The sequence below is a fragment of the Schistocerca cancellata genome, chromosome 2 (genome assembly GCF_023864275.1).
Source record: "Schistocerca cancellata isolate TAMUIC-IGC-003103 chromosome 2, iqSchCanc2.1, whole genome shotgun sequence".
NCBI lineage: Eukaryota > Metazoa > Arthropoda > Insecta > Orthoptera > Acrididae > Schistocerca > Schistocerca cancellata.
Genome location: NC_064627.1, coordinates 702,768,343 through 702,790,954, shown reverse-complemented (window position 1 = coordinate 702,790,954; position 22,612 = coordinate 702,768,343). Strand labels below are relative to the sequence as shown.

The 22,612-nt window shown below is 37.9% G+C and overlaps 1 protein-coding gene across 1 annotated transcript in view; it reads right to left on the bottom strand.

Annotated features, from left to right (window-relative positions):
• LOC126162487 (piRNA biogenesis protein EXD1-like) overlaps positions 1–22,612 on the bottom strand; it is a 191,418-nt gene that overhangs the window by 48,425 nt on the left and 120,381 nt on the right. Inside the window, exons 5-6 of the mRNA XM_049919030.1 lie at positions 10,302–10,574; positions 6,660–6,800 (exon numbers count right to left, since the gene is read on the bottom strand). Of these exons, the coding sequence (XP_049774987.1) occupies positions 6,660–6,800; positions 10,302–10,574 (414 nt within the window). The remainder of the gene's footprint in view (positions 1–6,659; positions 6,801–10,301; positions 10,575–22,612) is intronic.

Sequence of the window (22,612 nt, the reverse complement as noted above, 5' to 3'; positions counted from 1 at the left end):
AGACATATCCTGGTTCAACACTATGCCAAACTTCATTTAGCATCGTGCCTGGTGTGTGTGGTAGCATGCCAATCTCTTGTAGACCCATGGCCAAATTTTTTCAATGAGTGAAAGATCTTTAGAACATTCTTGTCTGGGCGAATGTTCAACACCCTCTGTATCAAGACAGGTGAGGGCAGCACACTCTAGATTTGGCCTGCCATCATCATGTTGAAACACTTTAAAAACAGGTAACAGCCGCTGACCTTAGCACGTCAGATATGACAGCCACTGACTTTGACATGTCAGATATGAACAACCTGCCGTCAGAATTAACAACTACATGATCGAGAGGAGATCATAGTGTATATGCAATGGCACACCATACCATGAGGCCATGTGATACACAGAATGTAGATGATGTCACTCACACCGATTCTGTATCATTGCAATGAAATGATAATCATTTGATAATCCAAGCATGTTAATTTGACATCAGTGGCATGTTGACCTCATGGATTTGCCACTTATATGACCAGCTGTGTATAAAGAGCCACCATGTTATATATAGCAGCTAAAAAGGGAAAGGAGTAATCATGATGATTGACTCCATCAAAGGAAATACACTATTGGCAGCATACTGCACCTTCACTATTGATAGACTTGACACAGTTAAAGCAGGACAGTGATATATGTTTTTCATATAACAAAGTGTGCAGACACTACCTTTCCTGTCCTGTTGGACAAATATTAATGATCGAAATAGTTTACGCTACCCCTATATATCAATACTATTTAGTATCCTTGGCCACTTCAATCAGCCCAAGTTCACACATTTTTCTGTACTGTGCAATGATTTTAGTGTTTACATCGATTTTATTTATTTATTTATATACTTGTTCCATAGATCTGTACATGTGAGCAAGTCACTCAGACGTGGAACGTGTCAATGTACATAATAAAATACATAGAATAAAGACATTGTTATAGTATTATTAACAGTGCACAAAGAACATACTTATTAGCTTAAAAACTAGTCAACATAAATGTGTAGATAGCAGTTTCATATTTAGGGCATTATTGCATCTATTTTAACCTTGAACAGTAATCAAAACTTCCCACTTTGGGTTTAAAAGTGACCCAAAAATGGAAATGAGAAAAACAGCAATTTTTACATTAGGGCATTATTACATTAGTTTAACAGTAAACAGTGTCAAAAAATTTAAAAACATCTTTCCAATCTGGGTTTTACTTATTTCTCTGAAAGAATTCCTCTAGTGAATAAAGTGAGGTCTCAAGTAAATAATTTTTCAAGCTACGTTTAAACACTGATGTACTACTCCTTATACTTTTGATGCTGTTGGGTAGGGAATTGAAAATTTTCGTTCCAGCGTACTTTACCCCTTTCTGAATAAGTGTCAAGTTCTTTAACTCACAGTGGAAATCCTCTTTTCTTCTGGTGTTATGTTCATGATGTAGGCAATTTGTTTCATACAGAGTGGGGTTATTTATTATGAAGCACATCAGTGAATATATGTACTGAGATGTTGCTGTCAGTATTTCAAGTTGTTTAAAAAGATTTCGACATGAGGTTCGTGGGGGTACACCACTAATGATTCTTATTGCTCTTTTTTGTGCTGTGAGGATTTTCTTTGCGGCAGGTGTATTGCCCCAGAAGATGATGCCATAACACATGACTGAATGAAAATAGCCAAAGTAAGCTGACTTTGAGAGGGTAATGTCATTGAAGCATGACAAAATTCGTGAAGCAAATGTTGCCAACGTCAGCCGTTTTAGTGTTCGAAGAACATGATGTTCCCAGTTCAGCCTACTGTCCACGTATACGCCTAGGAATTTTGATAAGCACACTTGCTTTATCATCTGATCATTCTGTGTGATAACTATTTCTTTTGGGTTTTGTGGGTTGTCTGGAACTGGATAAAATTGGTTTTTTTTTCGGGTTTATTGAAAGGGAGTTAATACTAAACCAACCCAGAACTTCTTTAAGGATATCATTGACCTCGGATTCTAAGTCAGTAGCTGGCACATTATCCACCACAATGCTCGTATCATCAGCGAACATTGTAAATTTACACTGCTTATTGATGGATAAAGACAGGTCATTAACATATATGAGGAACAGCAAGGGCCCAAGCACTGATCCCTGTGGCACTCCATGCTGCACAATTCCCCACTCAGAGTCCACTATATATTGTGATACACTATCTGAAACATCTAGAATAATCTTCTGCTTCCTATTTTCGAGGTACAATTTTAACCAGTTCCCTATAGGTCCTGTAATTCCATAATGACAGGCCTTCTTGAAGAGTATCTGGTGATCTACACAGTCGAACGCCTTTGATAGGTCGCATAAGACACCAACTGGCAGCCTCTTGCTGTTTATAGACTCTAGAACATCATTTGTGAATAAGAAAATTGCGTTATCTATTGAAACTCCCTTTTGAAAACCAAACTGCTGACTGTTAATGATGTTCAGGTCACCAAGGTGTGCCACAATCCTGTTGTACAGAGCTTTTTCTAGGACTTTTGAAAATGTTGTTAATAGAGAGATAGGGCGATAGTTTGACACATTTGTAGCATCCCCTGCTTTGTACAGGGGCCTGACAACAGAGTATTTCATTCTGTCTGGAAACACTCCTTGTTGCATGGATGTGTTGCAGATGTGAGATAAAACTTCGGTCACTTCACTACAGCAAGCCTTCAACAGCTTGCTTGAAATATCGTCGATACCAGCAGAATGTTTATTTTTCAAAGACTGTGTGATTTTTTTGATTTCATTGGCAGTAATGGGAAGCACACTTATTTGACTGAAAGGTTCTGGAAAATTATTTTTCATTATACAGGCAGCTTTATCTACAGAACCATGGCAACCTATCTGTGTTGGGACAGTTAAAAAATGTTGGTTAAAGATTTCAGCAATTTCCTCACTATTAGTTATCTCTGAATTGTCAACAGTTAAAACAATATTTTTGTCTTTGGTGTAGTTTACAGTCCCTGTTTCTCTCTTTATCTCATTCCAGATTGTTTTAATTTTATTTTCAGAATTAGTAATTTCAGATGCTATACACATACTTTTAGAGTTTTTAATTACTTTGGCAAGAATTTTACAGTAGAGTTTATAATGTTTTAGCTGAGCAGGGTTGTTAGAAGTCTTTGATGCTATGTAGAGTTGTCTTTTTCTCTGACAGGGTTGTTAGCTTAGTGAGCCATGGTTTTTTTGCAGACCTAGCAGGTTGGACTTTGTATGACTTTTTTGGAAATACACTTTCAAAGGTACCTGCCATCTCATTTGTGAATAAATTGTATTTTGAATTAGCAGTTTCTGCTAGATAAACAGGTGTCCAGTCAGTATGCTGAAGACATGATCTGAACGTTTGAATAGCTTCCTCACTTATTTTCCTTACTGTTTTCCATCTAAGCGAGGTGTCACTCAGAGGAATTCCCAAGCTGTTGAAAGTAACTCGTTGTCCGTCATGGCCAGACAGACCATTTATAACCATTTCAATATTAATATGGTTGACTTTACTCTGATCAACAAAAACGTTATCAATGAGAGTACTGGAAGAGGTTGTGGTTCTGGTGGGCGAGCTAACCATGGGAACAAGGTTGTACGTGCACATGAGATTTTCAAACTCCACCTTGCAGGGAGAATTAACCAAGAAATCTATGTTAAAATCCCCAACAACTACCATGCCCCTATTTTTTCTACTTAAGTACAACAAAAGAGTATCTAATTGTTTAACAAACACTTTAAAATTACCAGATGGTGCCCTGTAAACTGCCGCAACTGTTAATCTGGAGACAGTGTCTGGCACCTCTATAGCACATACTTCAAAATGTAGCTCAAAGCAGAATCTTTCTACATCTATTGCCGTGAACAAGACATTGTTTTTTACATATACAGCTACTCCTCCTTCGTCCATATAGTTCCTGCAATAAGACGCTGCCAAAACATAGTTGGGAATAGGGACCACTTCAATACCAGCAGTGATGTGGTGTTCTGTTAGACACAGGATGTGGGCACTGTTTATACCTTTTGGGTCTTCTATATTTGCTGTGAACTGATCCAGCTTGCAATATAGGCCTCTTATGTTCTGATGAAACACTGTTAACTTTTGTTTGTCTTTAATTGTATTGCTGTTTGAATGAACTTTCGTTTGTGTATTAATTACTTGTTGCAGATTTTTGTTACTGGACCAAATCCTGCTAGAGTTGGCCCAGCTCACTAGTTTCCCTCGCTAGTTAGGGCTATGACTGGTCTGCTTTCATGATCGTTATTGTTTAGGCCTATTATTTCATGAAAAGCTTTTCCAATGTCTGCTGCTAGTTTATTTTTGCCAAACTGATTTAGATGTAGTCCACACTTTGTGAAGCAGTGTCTCTCATACCTGTCTGTATCCAGTAGTGTCACATTCGTAAACTTAGTGCAAAAGTGTTTCAGTGAGACAGAGAGGTAAGGCATTTCATATGAGAATCTCTACACAACAGACAAATGATCATTGATTATCATATCAGGCAACCTGTTCATCATTATTAGTGGTTTCTCCAAAATGATGGAGATGAATGCAGTGATTGAGGCATACTGTCTTTTCCTGTTCTTGAATTGCCTTGTGTTGTTGAGCCAGCCACATACTGCACTACAGTCATGCTGACCTCATGCAAAGTAACATCCAGCTTTCTGTGCACGAGTAGAAGGCCTCTGGCAACATGCTTCTGCACTTTCATTAGTTTCTACCAAATATGCTACCAATTATGCTACTTCATCTAGCTCATCCACAAGTTTTGCAGAGCAGTGTACTTTACATCCATAAACACATTGCACACCAACTGTTAAATTTACAGACAAGAGCTTCAAATGCACACAATCATTGGTATGAGGGTAAGCCAATTATTATCGGCAATTTAGGTATATTTTTGTTTGTTTTGGTAGTAGTGTCATTTTACATTGATGATGCTTGCTTTGTTTATTTGCTGTTATATCTTTGCAATTTTCAAGCAGCTAGGTTAGTTTCATTATCACTGCTGTGCTGTTAATCATGGCTGCTCTGCTGTCTATTTGCACCAAAGAAGAGCAACGTTCAGTGATCCGTTTTCTGTGGTCGGAAGGCATATCAGGGGCTGAAATTCATCAAAGACTTTCAGTACAGTACGGGAACAATGTTTTTCCACAACAGAGTATCTACAAATGGACTGAAAAATTACAAAATGGTCGCACAAGTGTTACACACAATGAAGGCCCTTTACCACCACAAATGAAGAAACCATTGAGCATTCACGTGAAATGATTCTCTAGGACAGACACAAATTAGTCATGGTTCTTCCTACGAAATCATCCACAACAGACTTGGGTTTATTGAAGTTTGTGCAAGATGGGTCCTAAAACAACTCACACAGTTGCATAAACAAACACACTTAGACATCTGCAAAAAACATTTGGATCACTATGGTAACAAAGGGGACAACTTCTTGTACAGGATCATTACTGGTGACAAAACATGGATCCATCATTACAAGCCGGAGAGTAAATGGCAGAGTATGGAATGGAGCAAGAAAAAGTTCAAGCACCCACCGTCCGCAGGAAAACTAATGCTTACTGTTTTTTGGGACGTACAAGATCCAGTACTGGAACATTATGGGTAAAGAGGCACAACAATAAACAGTGTAGATTACAGTGAGATGCTTACTGCCAGGCTAAAGCCTACAATTCAAAGCAAATGCCAAGGATTTCTGTCAAAATGTGTTGTGTTGTTCCACGACAATGCCCATCTGCATACTGCTGCCCACACTACTGAAACACTTCAGAAACTCAAATCTGAAGTACTGGATCATCCTCCATATAGTCCCGATCTTGCCCCTTCTGACTATTACAGGCATTAATGGGCCATCAATTTGCCTCGGACAAAGCAGTGAAAGAAGCGGTGCATTCCTGGCTCGCAGCTCAACCGAGTACCTTTTATGAGGGGATCAGTGCATTGAAATGCAAGGTGACTCTATGTCAAAAAACGATGTTTTTGTAAGTTTCTTATTTGATTACAATAAAATTTTATAATTACATTGCAGATAATAATGGCCTTACCCTCATGTAAGTTATGCTAAAATAGAGATGTGGAAAGGAACTTTGTCACAGACCACCATCAGATTAGTGCACAGCAAAATCTTACAAGAAACACATTAGTTAAATGGGAAGAGTTGTAGATGCTAAAAACAAAGGAGAAGATTGATTTAAGATCAGTATTTACTTAGAATAATGTTAATGGAGTTTTTGTGTGCTTGTGCATCAAGTTAGGTTACACATATCTTGGCATAAATTTGGACTCTCTTGAATTTGACCACATTTGTTCAGTCATCACTGGCAATATTGTCATTTTCAGCAATCCTTCAGAATCTCAGCTATCAAGCAGACAAAACAGCTATTGGCAAAGACCTTTGTGACTCCAGAAATAATCATTTCCACATGAAACATAAGTTTTAAGATGAAGAATCATGTGTTACATATCTCTCTAATTCATCAATAACAGTCTGTTAAGAAATACACCACCATCATTTCTAACTCTCTTCCACAATAAACACATTCATAGGTCGTGTTAATTATATATGTTTTGAAAAGCTTCAAAGTATGTTATTAAGCGGTGCAAGGCATATACATTGTAGAAACTTACATCAATGTAGCCATCTCGCACATATGGTCGATGAATAAGCACTTCAGGTAAATCCAAGTAAAGATTAAGACAATCAGGTAGACTTCGGACAAAGAGAGGTAGTTCCTGGTACTTATTAAGTGCAACGCAGAGATCAGCTACCTGCAAAACAAAAATGTATTGCCATACTCAGAGTTTTGTAATAATTTAAGTGATGTCTATGGAAATATGGACTTCATTTGCCACTAAAATACCAGGCTGGTCCAGTATAGCATTTAAGTTGGCAAAAAATGAACTGTATCTATTTCTTATGACTTCATTTCATGGTAAGATAAAATTTACTCTAGTAGTATCTTGACTTAAAATGAATTATGTAGCACTTGCCAAACATGGAAAAGATTCCTGATGAAAATTATTTATCAATACAATTATTCAAAATCAAACATCAGATCTCGTTGCATCTATTTCTCCTATTAAATGACAAACTTATTTTCTTAAAAACTTGTACAGTTGTCTCAGGGATGGCAGACATGCAGTCATATTGGTCTCTTGGAATATCAACCCTTCAAAAATTGGCAACAACAGGGCACAGCTACCCAGCCAGGCCCAGTGAACAGTAGATTCTCAGCTGCGGACTGCCCAATTTGTTTTTGCCAGTTATGACCATTGTAACTGCTAATATATTCCCTATTTCTTAGTTCTTTGGTGTTTTATATTGGTGACATTTAATATTTCTATTTTATGTTCGATGTTACATTCACCATTGTAAGCACTCAGTTAAAATGGTATGCAAAGTTTATTTCATAGCTACACTGGTGCCACAGAAATACAGTGAAATCATAGTTTTGTTGTGAGACAAATGATATTGCAGAAATAAACATTAATTCTTGAGCTTACTTCTACTTTTTCTTTTTGTCAATCATCAACAATTAAATTACACACCACACACACTTTATTCTTGCTGAATCAACATCAGGTAACACTTTTTTCACGTTGTACAAAGCACTAAGAAATCTTGCCACTTGCAAATATGAACATTATTTTCTTTTTGTTTCCATTTCAAACAAACAATAGGTGTATTATATACACCATGTATTTGTGAATTGACACAGAAGAAATGAACTCAGTTCTTCCATAATATTACACATGCATTATTTGACAATGCTGAAATAAACACAGTGTCTGCTGCTTATCTTTCATTTTTATACACAAATATAGGTATGGCTCTAGCTGCCAGAGACTGTGGTCAAGTGTCTGTGAGTTGCTTTTGTGTCAATGTATATATGTTGTCTACATTTGACAAAAGTCTTGCTGGCCAAAAGCTAACTTTCCAACAGTCTTTTTGTTGTGCCTTTCTGTGTGATTTAGCATCTCTGCTATGAGGTGAGTAGCATCTATCCTTTCCATTATATTGTTACATTCCATCCTTGATTTTCCATTGTTTAAATATATGTATAATATTTATATAAACTAAATTGATATTTATGATACATAGAGTTGTGTATATTGGCAACAAATGTGCCTCCGCTTGCACTACACTGCTATTTGAATGCCCAAAGTTCTTTGGATGTACCACAAAGCTAAATGAATGCCCTTGATATCTAGTGGCACTCCACACTTCCAGGAAGCCAGCTAGATAGCAACAAGGATGTTGCTGCCACAACAATTTAGCTTAGCAAAACAGTGAACATGCAAAAAATGTGCAACATCTGCATGAAGTGTTGGATTCAGACTTGGTTAAGTGAGCACATATAATTGGCATTGATAAGATGACAGTGCACACCATTATCACTGAAGGTTTGGAGGATATGACAGATCTGCATTAAACTCACCCTGAAGGCCTTGACAGGTGAACAAAGGCAGAAGTGTATGTCTGGTTCAAAGACCTTCTGCAATGCACTGATGAAGACCCTGGCTTTTTGGACAACATAATCACAGGAGACAAAACTTAGATATTCGAAAGTGACTTGGAAACAAAGTGACAAAGTTCAAAATGTCACACTGGAGCATCACATCAACCAAAACAGGCTCGACTGAAAAAAATCAAGTTAAAGCCATGCTCATCATTTTCTTTGACACCAAGGGGGTTGTCCACTACAAATTTGTACTTGGGGAGCAGAAAGTTAATGATGCTTTTTACCTTGTAGTAGTAAGAAGACTGAAGGGAAGCGTCAACTGGATGAGGTCAGTCATTGCCGGAAATTGGAAATTACTTCACTACAATGTGCCCAGCCATACCTGCTCCTTTGTTACTGACTGCCTGATGATAAATGGCATCACAAAGATTTCCCAACCATCTTACAGTCCTGACTTGACACCAGCAGACTAACTCCTATTCCCAAGAGTGAAATCCTTCCTCACAGGAAACCACAATGGGATTCTAAGAACTGTCAAAGAGGCTTCCACGCACAATCCTAAGGACATTTCAGAAACTGCTTATCAGGGAGCCTTTGAGTAATGGGAAAGCCACTGGCAAAGGTGTGTCGATGCTCAATGGCTGTACTTTGAATAATTTTGGAGCACTGTAGCAATATCTCAAATAAACTATTTTACTGACACTTTTCCTGATACTTTTTGTACAATCCTTGTAGACTTCAACGGTTTGTACTGAACAGTCAAACCAACCTTACTGTTACTTTCTTTTACTATTTACTTGAAAACAGAATGACTGCAAAAACAAACCCTTTCATGTTTGTTAATATTAGAGGCGGCAGGGGTGATGGGAGCAAATACATAGACTGCTATGCGGATGGAATGGTACAGTGGGAGCAGCTCCCAAAACCCTCACATAGTGACCTCAATAAACCTGTGTTATGTACTTTGTACCTAGCACGTGGATAGTAATTTTTCTTTTCTGATAATGTATCATAACAGTAGTGAAAGATCTAGAGCTGCTTCAACTCATTTTAGAATGAAGGGTCAGAACAAAGCACAGTGAAATGAAGCTGGCTTTCTACACTTGCTATTACAGTATTACTGCACATATTGTTGTTGGACTACTAAGACTGGAAGTGAGAAGACACAAATTACTACCAGCACAAAGTCTTCAAGGTTCTGAAAATTTAGAATTAGTCCCCTGCACTAAAGAAATGGTTTACAGATAGTATATTGTGTCAAGAGCGAATGAGCAGTAGATGCAGTACAGTAATTCCCCATGTTTGACAATACTACTTCCACAGAGGACTGTTTTTCATTATTTATTTATTTATAATGGTAGTTTTGGGTGAATGAAAACCAAACTAAATAAAAACTGAAGCATAATAAATAAATTAAATCACTTTATACAACCTCAGATGTATTTCCAATTGCCTATGGGGAAAAAAATAATACAGGTATCAATATACTTTTCACCTATCTCACCAGTACAGTAACCAGTCCTTGGCATTTGAGAATAATATGAATGAACTAGAACACAAAAATAATGAAGTAACATTTGAATAAAGTGAGTTCTCTCTCTAGTCACTAACACAGATTCAAACATGATTAATACCCACGTTTTGCAGCTGCGTTTTCAGCAGTAAGGCTTGCTCTCTCTCTCTCTCTCTCTCTCCAAAACCTCCATTCATCTCTAAACTTACTGTCAAAGACAGAAACTAAATTTTATATGATCTCTTACAAAAGCTTAAAACAAAATCATTAAACTTGAAACATTTCTATATTTACCTGTGTGTCGAATACATTCTTTAGCATTATGCTATAATCCTGAAGAAGAATTGCTGAAATAAGCCGGCAATTGTGAATCACCTTTAATATGTATTCTGATTCTAAAATTCCCTTCATTTTCTTGATAAATAACACAGTATCAAGAGCTCGCAGATCAAGAAGGAAGGTTCTTTGCCATGTTGCTATGTTTATTAGCCTAATTTTTCTCCAGACACCAAAAGTAACACCTTCAAATTCCAAAGCTATTATTGTTTCCATTTCAAGATGCTCCACCTGAAATTAACCAAAGTCAGCTACATATTACAAGGAGACAGATTGGCTAGCTAATAATAACCTTCAGGAATCAAAATTCCAAGTACTTCTGACAAGAATACGTAACAGGGAAATTCTTCCCAATAGAGTTTACTGGTGGCATTGATATTGGTACAAAATTCTGAAAACAGAACTAACATCAGAAGGGTTACACAACTGAAAATCCCAGGATGAAAACAACAAACACATGTGGGAAAAGGTAACACCTGAGTGATGTGTGGTACATAGACAAATGTAACAACACATATACTTAATGAGTTTTCAAGCTACTAATCTTTCTCTAGTTTACATACAGCCACATGAAGCCTCAAATGCAACCATCTGTGGCTCCTCAACAATTAGTTGATGTTATGTTATTCCTGCACTACTTATCAATCAGCTGTGGGTGAGTGAATGGTTGTTTTTATCACTGTTATTTGTAACAACACATAACTCTAAAGACAGAAAGATGCTGCGAAGTGGGCAACATGTGAACTGACTGGTCCTGATATTAGTGTCAGTGGTGCTGAGAAATAGCTGAAATTACTAAAATTGAATAAAACTTCAGGGCCTGATGGAATCTCTACCAGATTCTGTACCAAATTTACAGTTAAGTTAGTTCTCTCCTGTACTACAATCTACCATAAATCATTCAAAAAAAAAAAAAAAAAAACCTATGCCCAGCAGTCAGAAAGAAGTGCAGGTCACACTCATCTACACAAACTGAAGCAGAAATGATTCACAAAACTACTGTCCAATATGCTGGGCATCCATTTGGAGCAGAATCTTAGAACATATTGTGAGCTAAAACATAATGAGGTGTCTTAAACAGAATGACCATCTCCATTCCACCAATACAGATTTCAGAAATCATGCAAAACCCAATTCACACTTTCCTCACATCGCCGGCTGGTGTGGCCAAGCAGTTCTAGGTGCGTCAGTCTGGAACTGTGTAACCACTACGGTCGCAGGTTCAAATCCTGCCTTCGGTATGGATATGTGTGATGTTCTTAGGTTAGTTAGGTTTATGTAGTTCTAAGTTCTAGGGGACTGATGACCTCAGATGTTAAGTCCCATAGTGCTCAGAGCCAGAGCCTCACAACATCCTGAAAGCAATGCATAAAGACAGTTGGGTAGATGCAGTATTTCTTGATTTCCAATAAGCATTTTTGGAGCCTTTAAGCCATTAACTTTATAAGCTTATGTTGTTCAATTTGTAATTTTCAGTCTCCTCAGTGATGTGATGCCATGATGCATTGTGTGTAAACATCCAAGCACAGCGGACAGTAGGTGGCGGAGCTGGTTCATAGGATGTTGTCCATCAACTTGGACAGAGCCTCTGAGAATGGCTATAGAATATGCAGTACCTTAAACATTCTTGAGTGGCATCATCAGATATTGTTCACGATGAAGTTAATAATGAATCTTGTTTTAAGAAAAGTCGCCAATTGTTAATGAAAGCCCAAGGATAGCACTTCCACTCTATGTACGTATTATGTGTTAGTGAGAACATTAGCTTCAAAAAAGCTTATAGTAGACCTGATAAACTTTTAAGATGGCTACTTCTACCATAAGAATAATTGCCAACATTGGAGATACAGAAGCCAGTAAGTTTACATATTCTGTAATTTTCATTTGCCGGTCTTTATGGGTAATATTATAGATTATTTACTTAGGTAACACATATTCATTGAAAAAAAGATAGTAATTAGAATTATATGTGGTGTCCACAGATGTATATCCTACAGCCATATCTTTAGAAGCTGGGAATATTAACCCCTTATGAAAGTTGTTACCAAATATCCTTCTGAGTTTGAGAGTAATAGAGATATTCCGAAACACGATATTAGAAAGAAAACCGATCTGGATTATCCTTTAATAAATCTATCTTCAGCGCAGAAAGGTGTGAAAAGTGCGGCTATAAAACACCTTCCAAATCTACCCATGCAAAAACAAATCTCTCACAGGATAGCAGAAGTGTTTTCCAATGTAGATTACAGATGGTTCTCCTTAACAACTCCTTCTATACCATAGAGAAATAGAAATAAATAGTCATTTATACAGAAAGATGGTAGACATACTAATATTTATCAATTTTTATACATTTTAGTATGTGTTCTAGTTTGTTCAGGTGAAACATTTCACATCATAACATTTGTTATGAATATGATCTATGAAACATGTAATTAAGGAAGATGAAATATTTATTACACACAGTAGTGATCTGCCCTGGCTTCTTACAAGCAGCACTAAGTATCTAAGTCCGGATAACTTGTCTAGCATAGTGGTCATTTTGTTTGCGGGCCACTGCACAGAGTTTATGATTAAAATTCTGCCATGAGCTACAGCTAGTGTCAGTCACCTGACTACACTGACAGTCATCCATGAGCACACACCAATACACAACATTGGTAGGTTGCACCTTCTGTCACAAAAGTTGATTCTGAGAAGTTCCGCCATTCACTGCTAGATGGCAATGGCATCATTTTGAGAGCAATGGGAGACTTCAATTCATGACATTGCACAAAATATTTGTGGATCAATCAATGTATTAGTGAAAACTTTATCAAAATCCCTATAGTAGTTCCTGAAATTAGACCACACATACAGACAGAAACTGTGGCAAGGAACTTCGGTTTATATATATACTAGCAACTCACACCAGCTTCACATGAGCAGCACTAAATATCTATGCCTGAGCAACTTGTCTGGTGTAGTGGTGGTTTAATTTACAGGCCAATGAGTGGAGTTATGATTAAAATTCAGAAATTAATGTTAGGTAACCAGATATCATCACTCTCTCTAGTGCTATACATTGTTACAAATAACTGCGATAAAAGCATATACTGGTTATAGGAGCTTTCCAGTAGCTGGAAGTCACTGTTGGACCCTGCTCCCACCGATCCATTAAATATATTAAATGCTAGTACTTGATGGACTGATTCATATGTGGGGACGGTGTATTGAACAGTGTGATGCTCTATATATTGTCATAAAATAAAATAATTTTGTTCTTTCCACCTCTTTATCTATCTTCTGTATATATATAAATTAAAGTCCCATGTCACGCTTTCTGTCATAGGAACTACTGTAGGGATTTTGATCTGATGTGACTAATAGAATAATTCATGTGGAAGGTTTGTGTACATGATTTACAAATATTTTGTGGAAATTGGGTGAACTATGAGGAATTAAAGACCACCTCCACACTGAAATCTTGATTCAAAAGAAAACTAAGAAGCAAATAAATTTTCAATTAGGTGTGGTAGTATGTTAGGATGGCTCATGTAATTAGATATCCCACAACAAGTGGCACTCATGGTATGAGTTGATAAGCTGGACAGAGCATTTGAAATCAAGAGGATGGATGCCCACCAATAAATTATATAAATAGAAGTGACATTGATTACTTATTTCATCAGGTACAGGGATTGTGTTGTTGTAGTCAGTGGCCAGCGTCAGAAGCCCTGGAGCATGGCGAGGGTGCTGAAATCAGTATGTATCCTTTGTTGATGCTGCCAGCTCAAGTTCCATCATCAGTACTACGGCAGAAAGGAACTCTACCAGAGCCCAGGCCAGGGCAGCAGGCAGCTATTCTGACCTCTGCAGAAGTTGTCACAGTGGCTGGTAGAGATGTGCTAATTGAAGCAGAAAACACTCAAACACACACAAAGGATGAACTCAGGACCCCAGCATAGGCAACAGTGACAGTGGTTGCAGGGGTGGAGTGTACTCACACAAGGCAAGATAGCAGCAGCAGAGTGTGACAGCACACGGCAAATGGCAACTCTTGTCAGGACAGGTAGTACCCCAAGTAGGTGTCCTGCAGACAATATAAGTCAGCCAGTAGGGGTCCACCAGCTGTAAGGCACCAATTCAGCTCTCAGCAGCATCTGTAATAAGATGCAGCTCATACCTCCGCAGCTAATGGAGGCAGTACCAAGTAGCAGACTGAGTGACCCACTTCAGTGCCTGGCACGGAGTACATTTCATAACTGGCTGCAGGCAGTGACAGCTAGTTCATGGCTAAAAAAAGCAGCATTTATATAGGCTTAGTCCACCACTGTTTTGCTAGGCCAGCAATTCTCGACATGTAGGACAGGAAAGGGACTCAGTGTGGGCCAGGACGCGTCATTACCCAGGTTGGTGTTACTACAGTCTGGTTTTCTTATTTCTGCTGGCAGAAGCACTGCTATTTATATATGTCATAATTACGCCTACTGCATTTCCTTGGAAGGCAATTCTTGCTGGGTCAGCTCTGCCCATCCACCACATAAAAAGGTTGTGCTGCAATAAGCCTTCCTCTTTGGAAGTTATCCAGTTCAACAGATCACAGACTGGCAATAGCTATGTTACTGACTTGCTGCACTATATAGTCCAGTCAAGTTTCTCTCACCTTAACTCGACTTGAACCACAATGTCCAGTGGCTGTATAATTAATCACTATTTACTAAGGGCGAACCAGTCAGCTGGTAACTGGTATATAGGGAGTTCATGTGGGTGGGTGGTCCTCTGCCTTAAATAGATATAGACTGGACAGACAAGAGTCAAAGACCAGAATTCTACCCACATTGAAACATTTATTATTCCAGCTCTGCATGTCGTACACTACGATATTGCTGTACTTGCTGGAGCATTTTCTCTGCTGTAATGCAACCTTTATTAGCTTGCCTGGAAAGCTGGGGAGGTCAGAGTTCAAGGTGCTTTAGGTTTTTGGCTAGGAGTACTTCTAGTGTCTTTTCAGATCAGTATAACAAAAGGTATGTCATATTTGCAGTTGTAGCTCCTGTTATGGTAGTTGGAAGATGAATGCTTGGGCCTGAGAAGTCACCAGCCATGCCATTGATTCATCATACCACTGCCTCACAAATCTAGTCATACTGTATTCTCAAGTCAACCTTGCTCATTACAGCTCATGATGACCAACTCATGATAACCACTTCAGTTTTTCACATGGACTATATCCATTGTACCCCTGCTCTCTGAAAATAAGGATGTGCTGCAGGATGCACAGTTTTTCTGTCCTGGTGTAGGGGAGGACTGTATACCATTCGTAGTATCAGTACTTGCTACCAGGAATCAGATGAGCACATTGTCTGGAGTAGCAAAGAGCTCTTGTGGAGACAGTAGTTCCTCTTGTGCCTTAAGTAGTCCTGCCAGAAGCTGTTTACATGGCAGCAGGGTAGGGCTTAACTGTCCATGTTCTATATGATAAATAGCCACCTGCAACCCAACTACCTCCACTAAGTGCTCACAAAAGTCTTCTCACAGCTGTCATGGGAGCACCAGTCTAACTGGGCCTGTATTACATTTAGATCCCGATTCACTGTAATGGTGGCCACTCTCACAAAACCCATTAGTCCCACTGGTAGCCCTCATAGCATCTTGGTGTTGTTTCATGCTCTCTGCTTTAATAGGCTTGCCAACCATATGATGAGCCTTTCCACTAGAACCTTATTACCTTCTGCTCCTCTCCCCGCCAGTACTAGAGTCATTAAGCTCCTGTATGTCATTGATGATCACTGTCCCGAATACTGTTTTCAATGGTCTACCTCCCACATGCAACCACCCTCTCTTATGCTGTTGCAACATACATGGCACCAAATACACTGCTTGCCACAATTGATCTTGCTGGCATTTGTAGGAGAACATAAGCCTTCAGCACTCTCCCACTATCTCTCCTAACACTCCCTTATTCACTGTCTCGAAGTGCAGTTCTGAGAATGCTTCTCCCAGCCTCCATACTTTATTTCTCACTTCCCACAAATTGTATGTTAGTTTTAGTGTATAGTGGGGGCTGGTTAAGATGTCTTCCTGTCTGGAAAAAAGTCACCTTCCTCCAGTAGTCAAGTCTTGCAACATGTTCACTCCTTTGCCGCAGTAGAGGTGCAGTGCTGCCTATACTATAATGCAACCCAGAGTTAGCTTTGTTGGCGGTTTTATCTGGAAAAGACTCTGTAATCACTCTCCTTCCAAGTCCATCATTTAAGATCCATACCTATAACAGGTGCATGATTTAAAAAAAAAAAGTTCCGGCACTGTGACCTTCCAGGTGGTGTTTTTCAAATTTAGACTTCTTAAAATGTTATTTTAACACTGGCCTGAGCATTTTAAACGTGAATACATTTGTTTCACGTTGTTTCAACCACAGCAAAAGTTCTGTCATACTACATCTCAAAAATCTGTGGCTACTTTAGATAACAGCCTTTGAATATTGTTTATCTTTCATCACTATTGCATCACCAAAAGATAATTTTATTCTTTATTTGTTTGAAATGGGAGGATCAACTAGAGATGAAATTTCCTTTTTATTAAACTGATCCTGTAGCTCTTTATTTTAGGATATGCACAGCTTTTCCTTTAACCAAACTTTTAGTATTTGAAAGCTAGTACTTCTTGTATATCTCGGATCTTTTAATATTACTGATACAGCAATAAATTATCTTTGATCACTTCACCTTCATAATTATTAGAAAACTCCAATTTCATTTAACATTCTTGAAAGCTTCCAATTTTCAAACAGCGCAGTTTAATTTTAACACTCTGTAACACAACACTTATCTTCACTCTTCGTTTTTTTAAAGCATCAACAGTTAACAGAAGTGTGTCTTAATCACAATTGCTTAGTTTTCCAAACAGACATTCTTTTGTTACTAGGTGCAACATGAAGACTAATCATTTCCACAGTTAGTTCCAACAGTTTCCATCTTTTATTTTCCACAGGTAATCACAGGTAATCTGAACAAAGCAGCTGTATCTTCTCACAGTCGCTGGCCATCAGCTAAAGATTTTGTTCTGACCAGCATAGCGATAGTGCACACAGAGCAAACTAAATGCAACCGTGCTGCTCTGATCCCCGTTCATTCAACATCAAACAAAAAAATTACACTTTGTAATTATTTCATACAATCACAATGTGCAAAAACTCTTTAATTACATCTTAAAAGAAATAAATATCCTTTGGTCACTCAGACAGCAAATTCAGCAGTGTACTAATCACATTATGGATGTCCCAGTCTTTCCTGTTGCACAATGGCCCTGGTATTAGCTTTTTGCATCTGTTTCCACACTTGTCTCAATAGCCTCCTGCAATTCTTTTATTCTTCCCCATCTTTGGTTTGACTACTTCAGATGGTAAAGGGATTTTCCTACCACATACGACATAGTATTGTGACAGGCCTATGCTCTCATGATTTTTCAAATTAGAAACTGTTACCTTGTACAGTAAGAAAGTATCCCAGTCATTATGGATGCAACAGCTCAATATATTACCTCTCATCTGATGTTCGTGTTCTGTCCTTCCATTAGCCTCTGTGCATGTAATAGGCTAGTTCTTGGCTTACAAATATGACATAAATGGTTCATCAACACAAACTAAAGTTGGTCATCTGATCTGTGATTATCAATTTCAGAACACCAAACCAGTTATTTACCAATGCATGTGCTACTATGTCTGCCTGTTGACAATCACACCATAGTGGGAGAAATTACCTATAATAGTCAGAATGTAGTGGCTGCCCACTGCAGTCTGTTTATCACACACTGATTTATGTCTTGTTTACATGTTCTCTACTAATATAGCTCAGCTACTCTTCGGTCTGTGGTGTTACATCCTCCATGATCAGACAATACATGATCATATGCTTCCTTCAATATATCTTCCCACAGCACAGAAGGGAACACTATGTGAGGCCTCAGTCTTGCTGACTTCCACAACACCCTGTGGGGAATGACAAAATGTGCTTGTGTTGCACACAGCTTGCAATTTGCATCAGCACCTTGCGCTCTCTGCTATTCAGCAAGGCTACAACCTACTGTCCACACTGTGTCAATTTTCCTGCTAAGCCCATCTGCATTACCACTTTTCTTACTGGGTTTCTGAACTACTTCAAAATCAAACTCACTCAATTTTAACACCCATAGTATAAGTCTACTTGACGGATCTTTGTTCTGGAATTTAAGTACTGGTGCCCTAAGGAGAAGCAAATAATGTGTATTATTTCAAAGTGTGTGGCTGGTGGATACTTTCACCAGCAGCAATTCATGCGTCTAAGTCCGCACCTCCACAACTTCTCGCTACGATTGTCAATGTAACAGTCTAAATTATATCTAAAAACAAAGATGATGTAACTTACCAAACAAAAGTGTTGGTATGTTGATAGACAAACAAACAAACACAAACACACACGCAAAATTGTAGCTTTCGCAACCCACGGTTGCTTCACCAGGAAAGAGGGAAGGAGAGGGAAAGATGAAAGGATGTGGGTTTGTGTTTGTTTGTTTGTCTATCAACATGCCAACGCTTTTGTTTGGTAAGTTACATCATCTTTGTTTTTAGATATATTTTCCCCTCGTGGAATGTTTCCCTCTATTATATTCATAACAGTCTAAATTGATTGATATATTAACTCTCTTTTGAACAGAGTGATATTTCTTTTTTTTTTCTTGAAGAAGAAAATGCAGCATTCAGCTCTGTAATAAAGAATGCAGTATAATACAATCATAAATAATGTCACCATGTGTTCCAAAGTTTGCAGGCTACAATACATCCAGGTATCATTTTCACAACGAAGAAATTTGGAACTGAAAGAAACTGTCTCTCTCTCCAGAGGATGTATTGTAAAAACTTTTACACCAACATTTATTGTTGCCTGACACAATATATCCACCCAGAATCATGAGCATGAGGAGATTGATAGTTGAAGAGTGAAAAACTTTGATATTGGTTTAAGGAAATAATAAAAGGAGCTATATGTTCATCTTTCCTTTCTTACATATATCCTTTTGGCATGGGCATGTTTTACATCTTTGCCAGGCACAGTGTTCCAATACTTACTGAATGGCATAGATTTAATGGCTAAACCAAAATAAGGTCCATAACAACTGCCACCCTACTGTCTACTGATTTTATCACAATTACTGGATGACAGTGTACAGTAGTTGTGCATTTTACAAATATACATAACATAAATAATCAAATGCACGTAGCATTTAAACTACTTTTTGGTCTAGCTACGTATCAAACCCCCATTCCTTGTGCCCAATTTATATTTTATTTATCCCCTGATTTGTCAACTTTATTTATAGTACAATTAATTTACACAAAATTTACAAAACTTTAAAGGTTCAGTTTCTGAGAGATCATGACTCGAGAAAAGGCTCATTTGAATTAGAGTCTTTTGCTCCATTTTTGAGGTGTAACCACCATCCATAGTTTGCACACCCAAATCTCCACACACAAAGAAGTGTTCATTGTGTGCATGCCTTGAAGTACCATTGGTGCAACTATGGAAAACTGTTCACAGCCTTGGGTCTATAACTTTGTAGACAATGATGAATTGGACGTTCTTATAGTGTCCAGAGGGTTCCGTAGGATAAGTGGACACTGATGTTTGTTTGGTTAAAAAGTTTGATGCTGCAACAGAGGAGCCATAAAGTTCTGGCCGTTTTTATGTAGATCACATAGTACATCACATATTTCAGGGTCCAAGAGGCCATCCCGTATCATCAGCACCACGTCAAGAGCTCACATATTACAGGCAAGTCCATAAATGACTTATTGTAATTCAAACAATGGAAAAATCCAGGATGGAATGTAACAATATTATGAGAAGGAAAGTTGCTATTCACCATATAGCGGAGTCTATATGTGTGTCTATTGTTGACAAAGGCCATAGGCCGAAAACTTTAAATGTGAAAATCTTTTTGTTGTACCTATCTGCGACTCAGCATCTCCACTATATGGTGAGTAGCAACTTTCCTTCTCATAAAATTGTTACTTTAATTCATCCTTTGTAGTAACGTTTGGTGTCTAATGCACTACAAATGGCGGTTAGAACACTTTTGTCATGATAGGTATACACAAGCTTAGTCACTACTTCACTCGAGTGTGTATTTATCATTCAACTCACAGTAAACATATGATGTGCAGACAGTTTTCTTGAAGTCCCTTCTAATTTCACTTATGTTAAACGCCTTTTTCATATACAGCTTTCCTTACATGTCTTTATAGAAGTGCATAAAATTTTACAACACTTACATAAAGAAATTAAAACATGATGTAAATTTGCTCCTTATAACTACACATAAATGTCATTTTAATATTAGCTGACACATGAGGTCTAATACATTTTACTTACATACAAGCTTATACATGAATCTGTGACATTATTTTCTCTGTCTGAAAAACAATATTTACACATAAGTGAATAACATTTAAGAAGCCATTTTTGCCTTCAAAATTCGTAAGCAAACATTTCTGTGACGAGGTATTTCATATTAATTCTCATCATTAATAAATCATTTATATTTACATGACGACTTAGTGCTGCCTGAAAAAACAATATATATATAAAAAATCTGATGATATGCATGAATTACTACCATCATCTCATTTAACTCAAGTGTTTATAATTCTAGATTACTAACGAAAGGAACAGAGAACTTCACTCTTGCGTTTCTGACACTGGCAAGCAAAACTACACTTAGCCGCTCCTCTCTCAAATCTACCAGGAGCTGGTCTCCGTATCTACAGGCAGTTATGATAAGGAATGGAAAGAAACATTTATCATCTCCTGCTGAAATCAGTCATTTGCAGATCACACAATAACTAAGCAAATACTCTGTGAATGCTTCTTTGTGTTTTGTGACAAACTATTTACTCAATGGCCTTGCCACAGTGGTTAACACCAGTTCCCATCAGATCACCAAACTTATGCACTGTAGGGCTTGGCTAGCACTTAGATGTGTCACCGTTCAGGTATGCCAAGTGCACTCAGACCTTCTGTGGGCTACTTAATTGAGAAGTAGCACCACTGGTCATGAAAACTGACAATGGTCAAGAGAGCTATGTGCAGACCACTTGCCCCTCCACCTCTGCATCCAGTTACGCCTATCGGCTGAGGACAACGCAGCAAACCAGTCTCAGGACTGGAGACAACAACAACAACAAATACCTCTCCACAAGAAAGGGGACAAAGAAATAACGTCAAATAACCAACCGATCGCACTTTTGCCAGCTTTTTCAAAAATCTTTGAAAAGGTTATGTTCAAGCATCTACTTAAGCACCTTAGTGATAATAACATACTGTCAAAGTCACAGTTTGGGTTTCTTAAGGGTTCTGATATTGAGAAAGCCATTTACACTTACAGCGAAAATGTCCTTATTCATTGGACAACAAATTAGAGGCAACTGGCATATTCTGTGACCTGTCAAAGGTGTTTGACTGCGTGAATCACAGCATTCTTTTAAGTAAATTAAAATATTATGGTGTCATTGCTAGTGCTGCAAAGTGGTTTCAGTCATATGTTACTAATAGAAAACAATGGGTGGCATTACGTAACACTTCAGCAGTAGGCAATCAGACGTCATCTTACTGGGAAGAAATTACATGTGGTGTTCCCCAAGGTTCCATACTAGGTCCACTACTGTTTCTTGTGTATATTAATAACCTGTCATCTGTTATATTACCAGATGCCATGTTTGTCTTATTTTCAGATGATACAAACATTGCAATAAATAGTAAATCAAATATAAATTTAGAAAGGGCAGCTAATCAAAATTTTACTGACATTAATAAGTGGTTCATAGCCAATTCACTGTCATTAAACTTTGAAAAGATCCACTATATGCAGTTCAGAACTTCCAAGAGATTTCCTTCTGGTGTGTGTATAAAATATGATGACATGGAAATAGGAGAAGTTGAGAGTGTAAACTTTTTGGGATTACAACTTGATAATAAATTCAGTTAACGAATTGCTAAAGCGCCTAAACATGTCTGTGTTTGCAATGCGAATGATGTTAGACATAGGAGATATAAAAAAACTGGCATATTTTGCTTATTTTCACTCCATTATGTCATATGGGTGTAAATCCAAGAACATCATGTCGAAACCTTTTCAAAGAATTGGGCATATTAACCACAGCTTCTCAGTATATTTATTCAGGGTGTATACGTGGACAAAGAAAAAAAAATTCCTGGATTTCCTGGTTAAAAATACATTTTCTCCCGGGTGAAAAC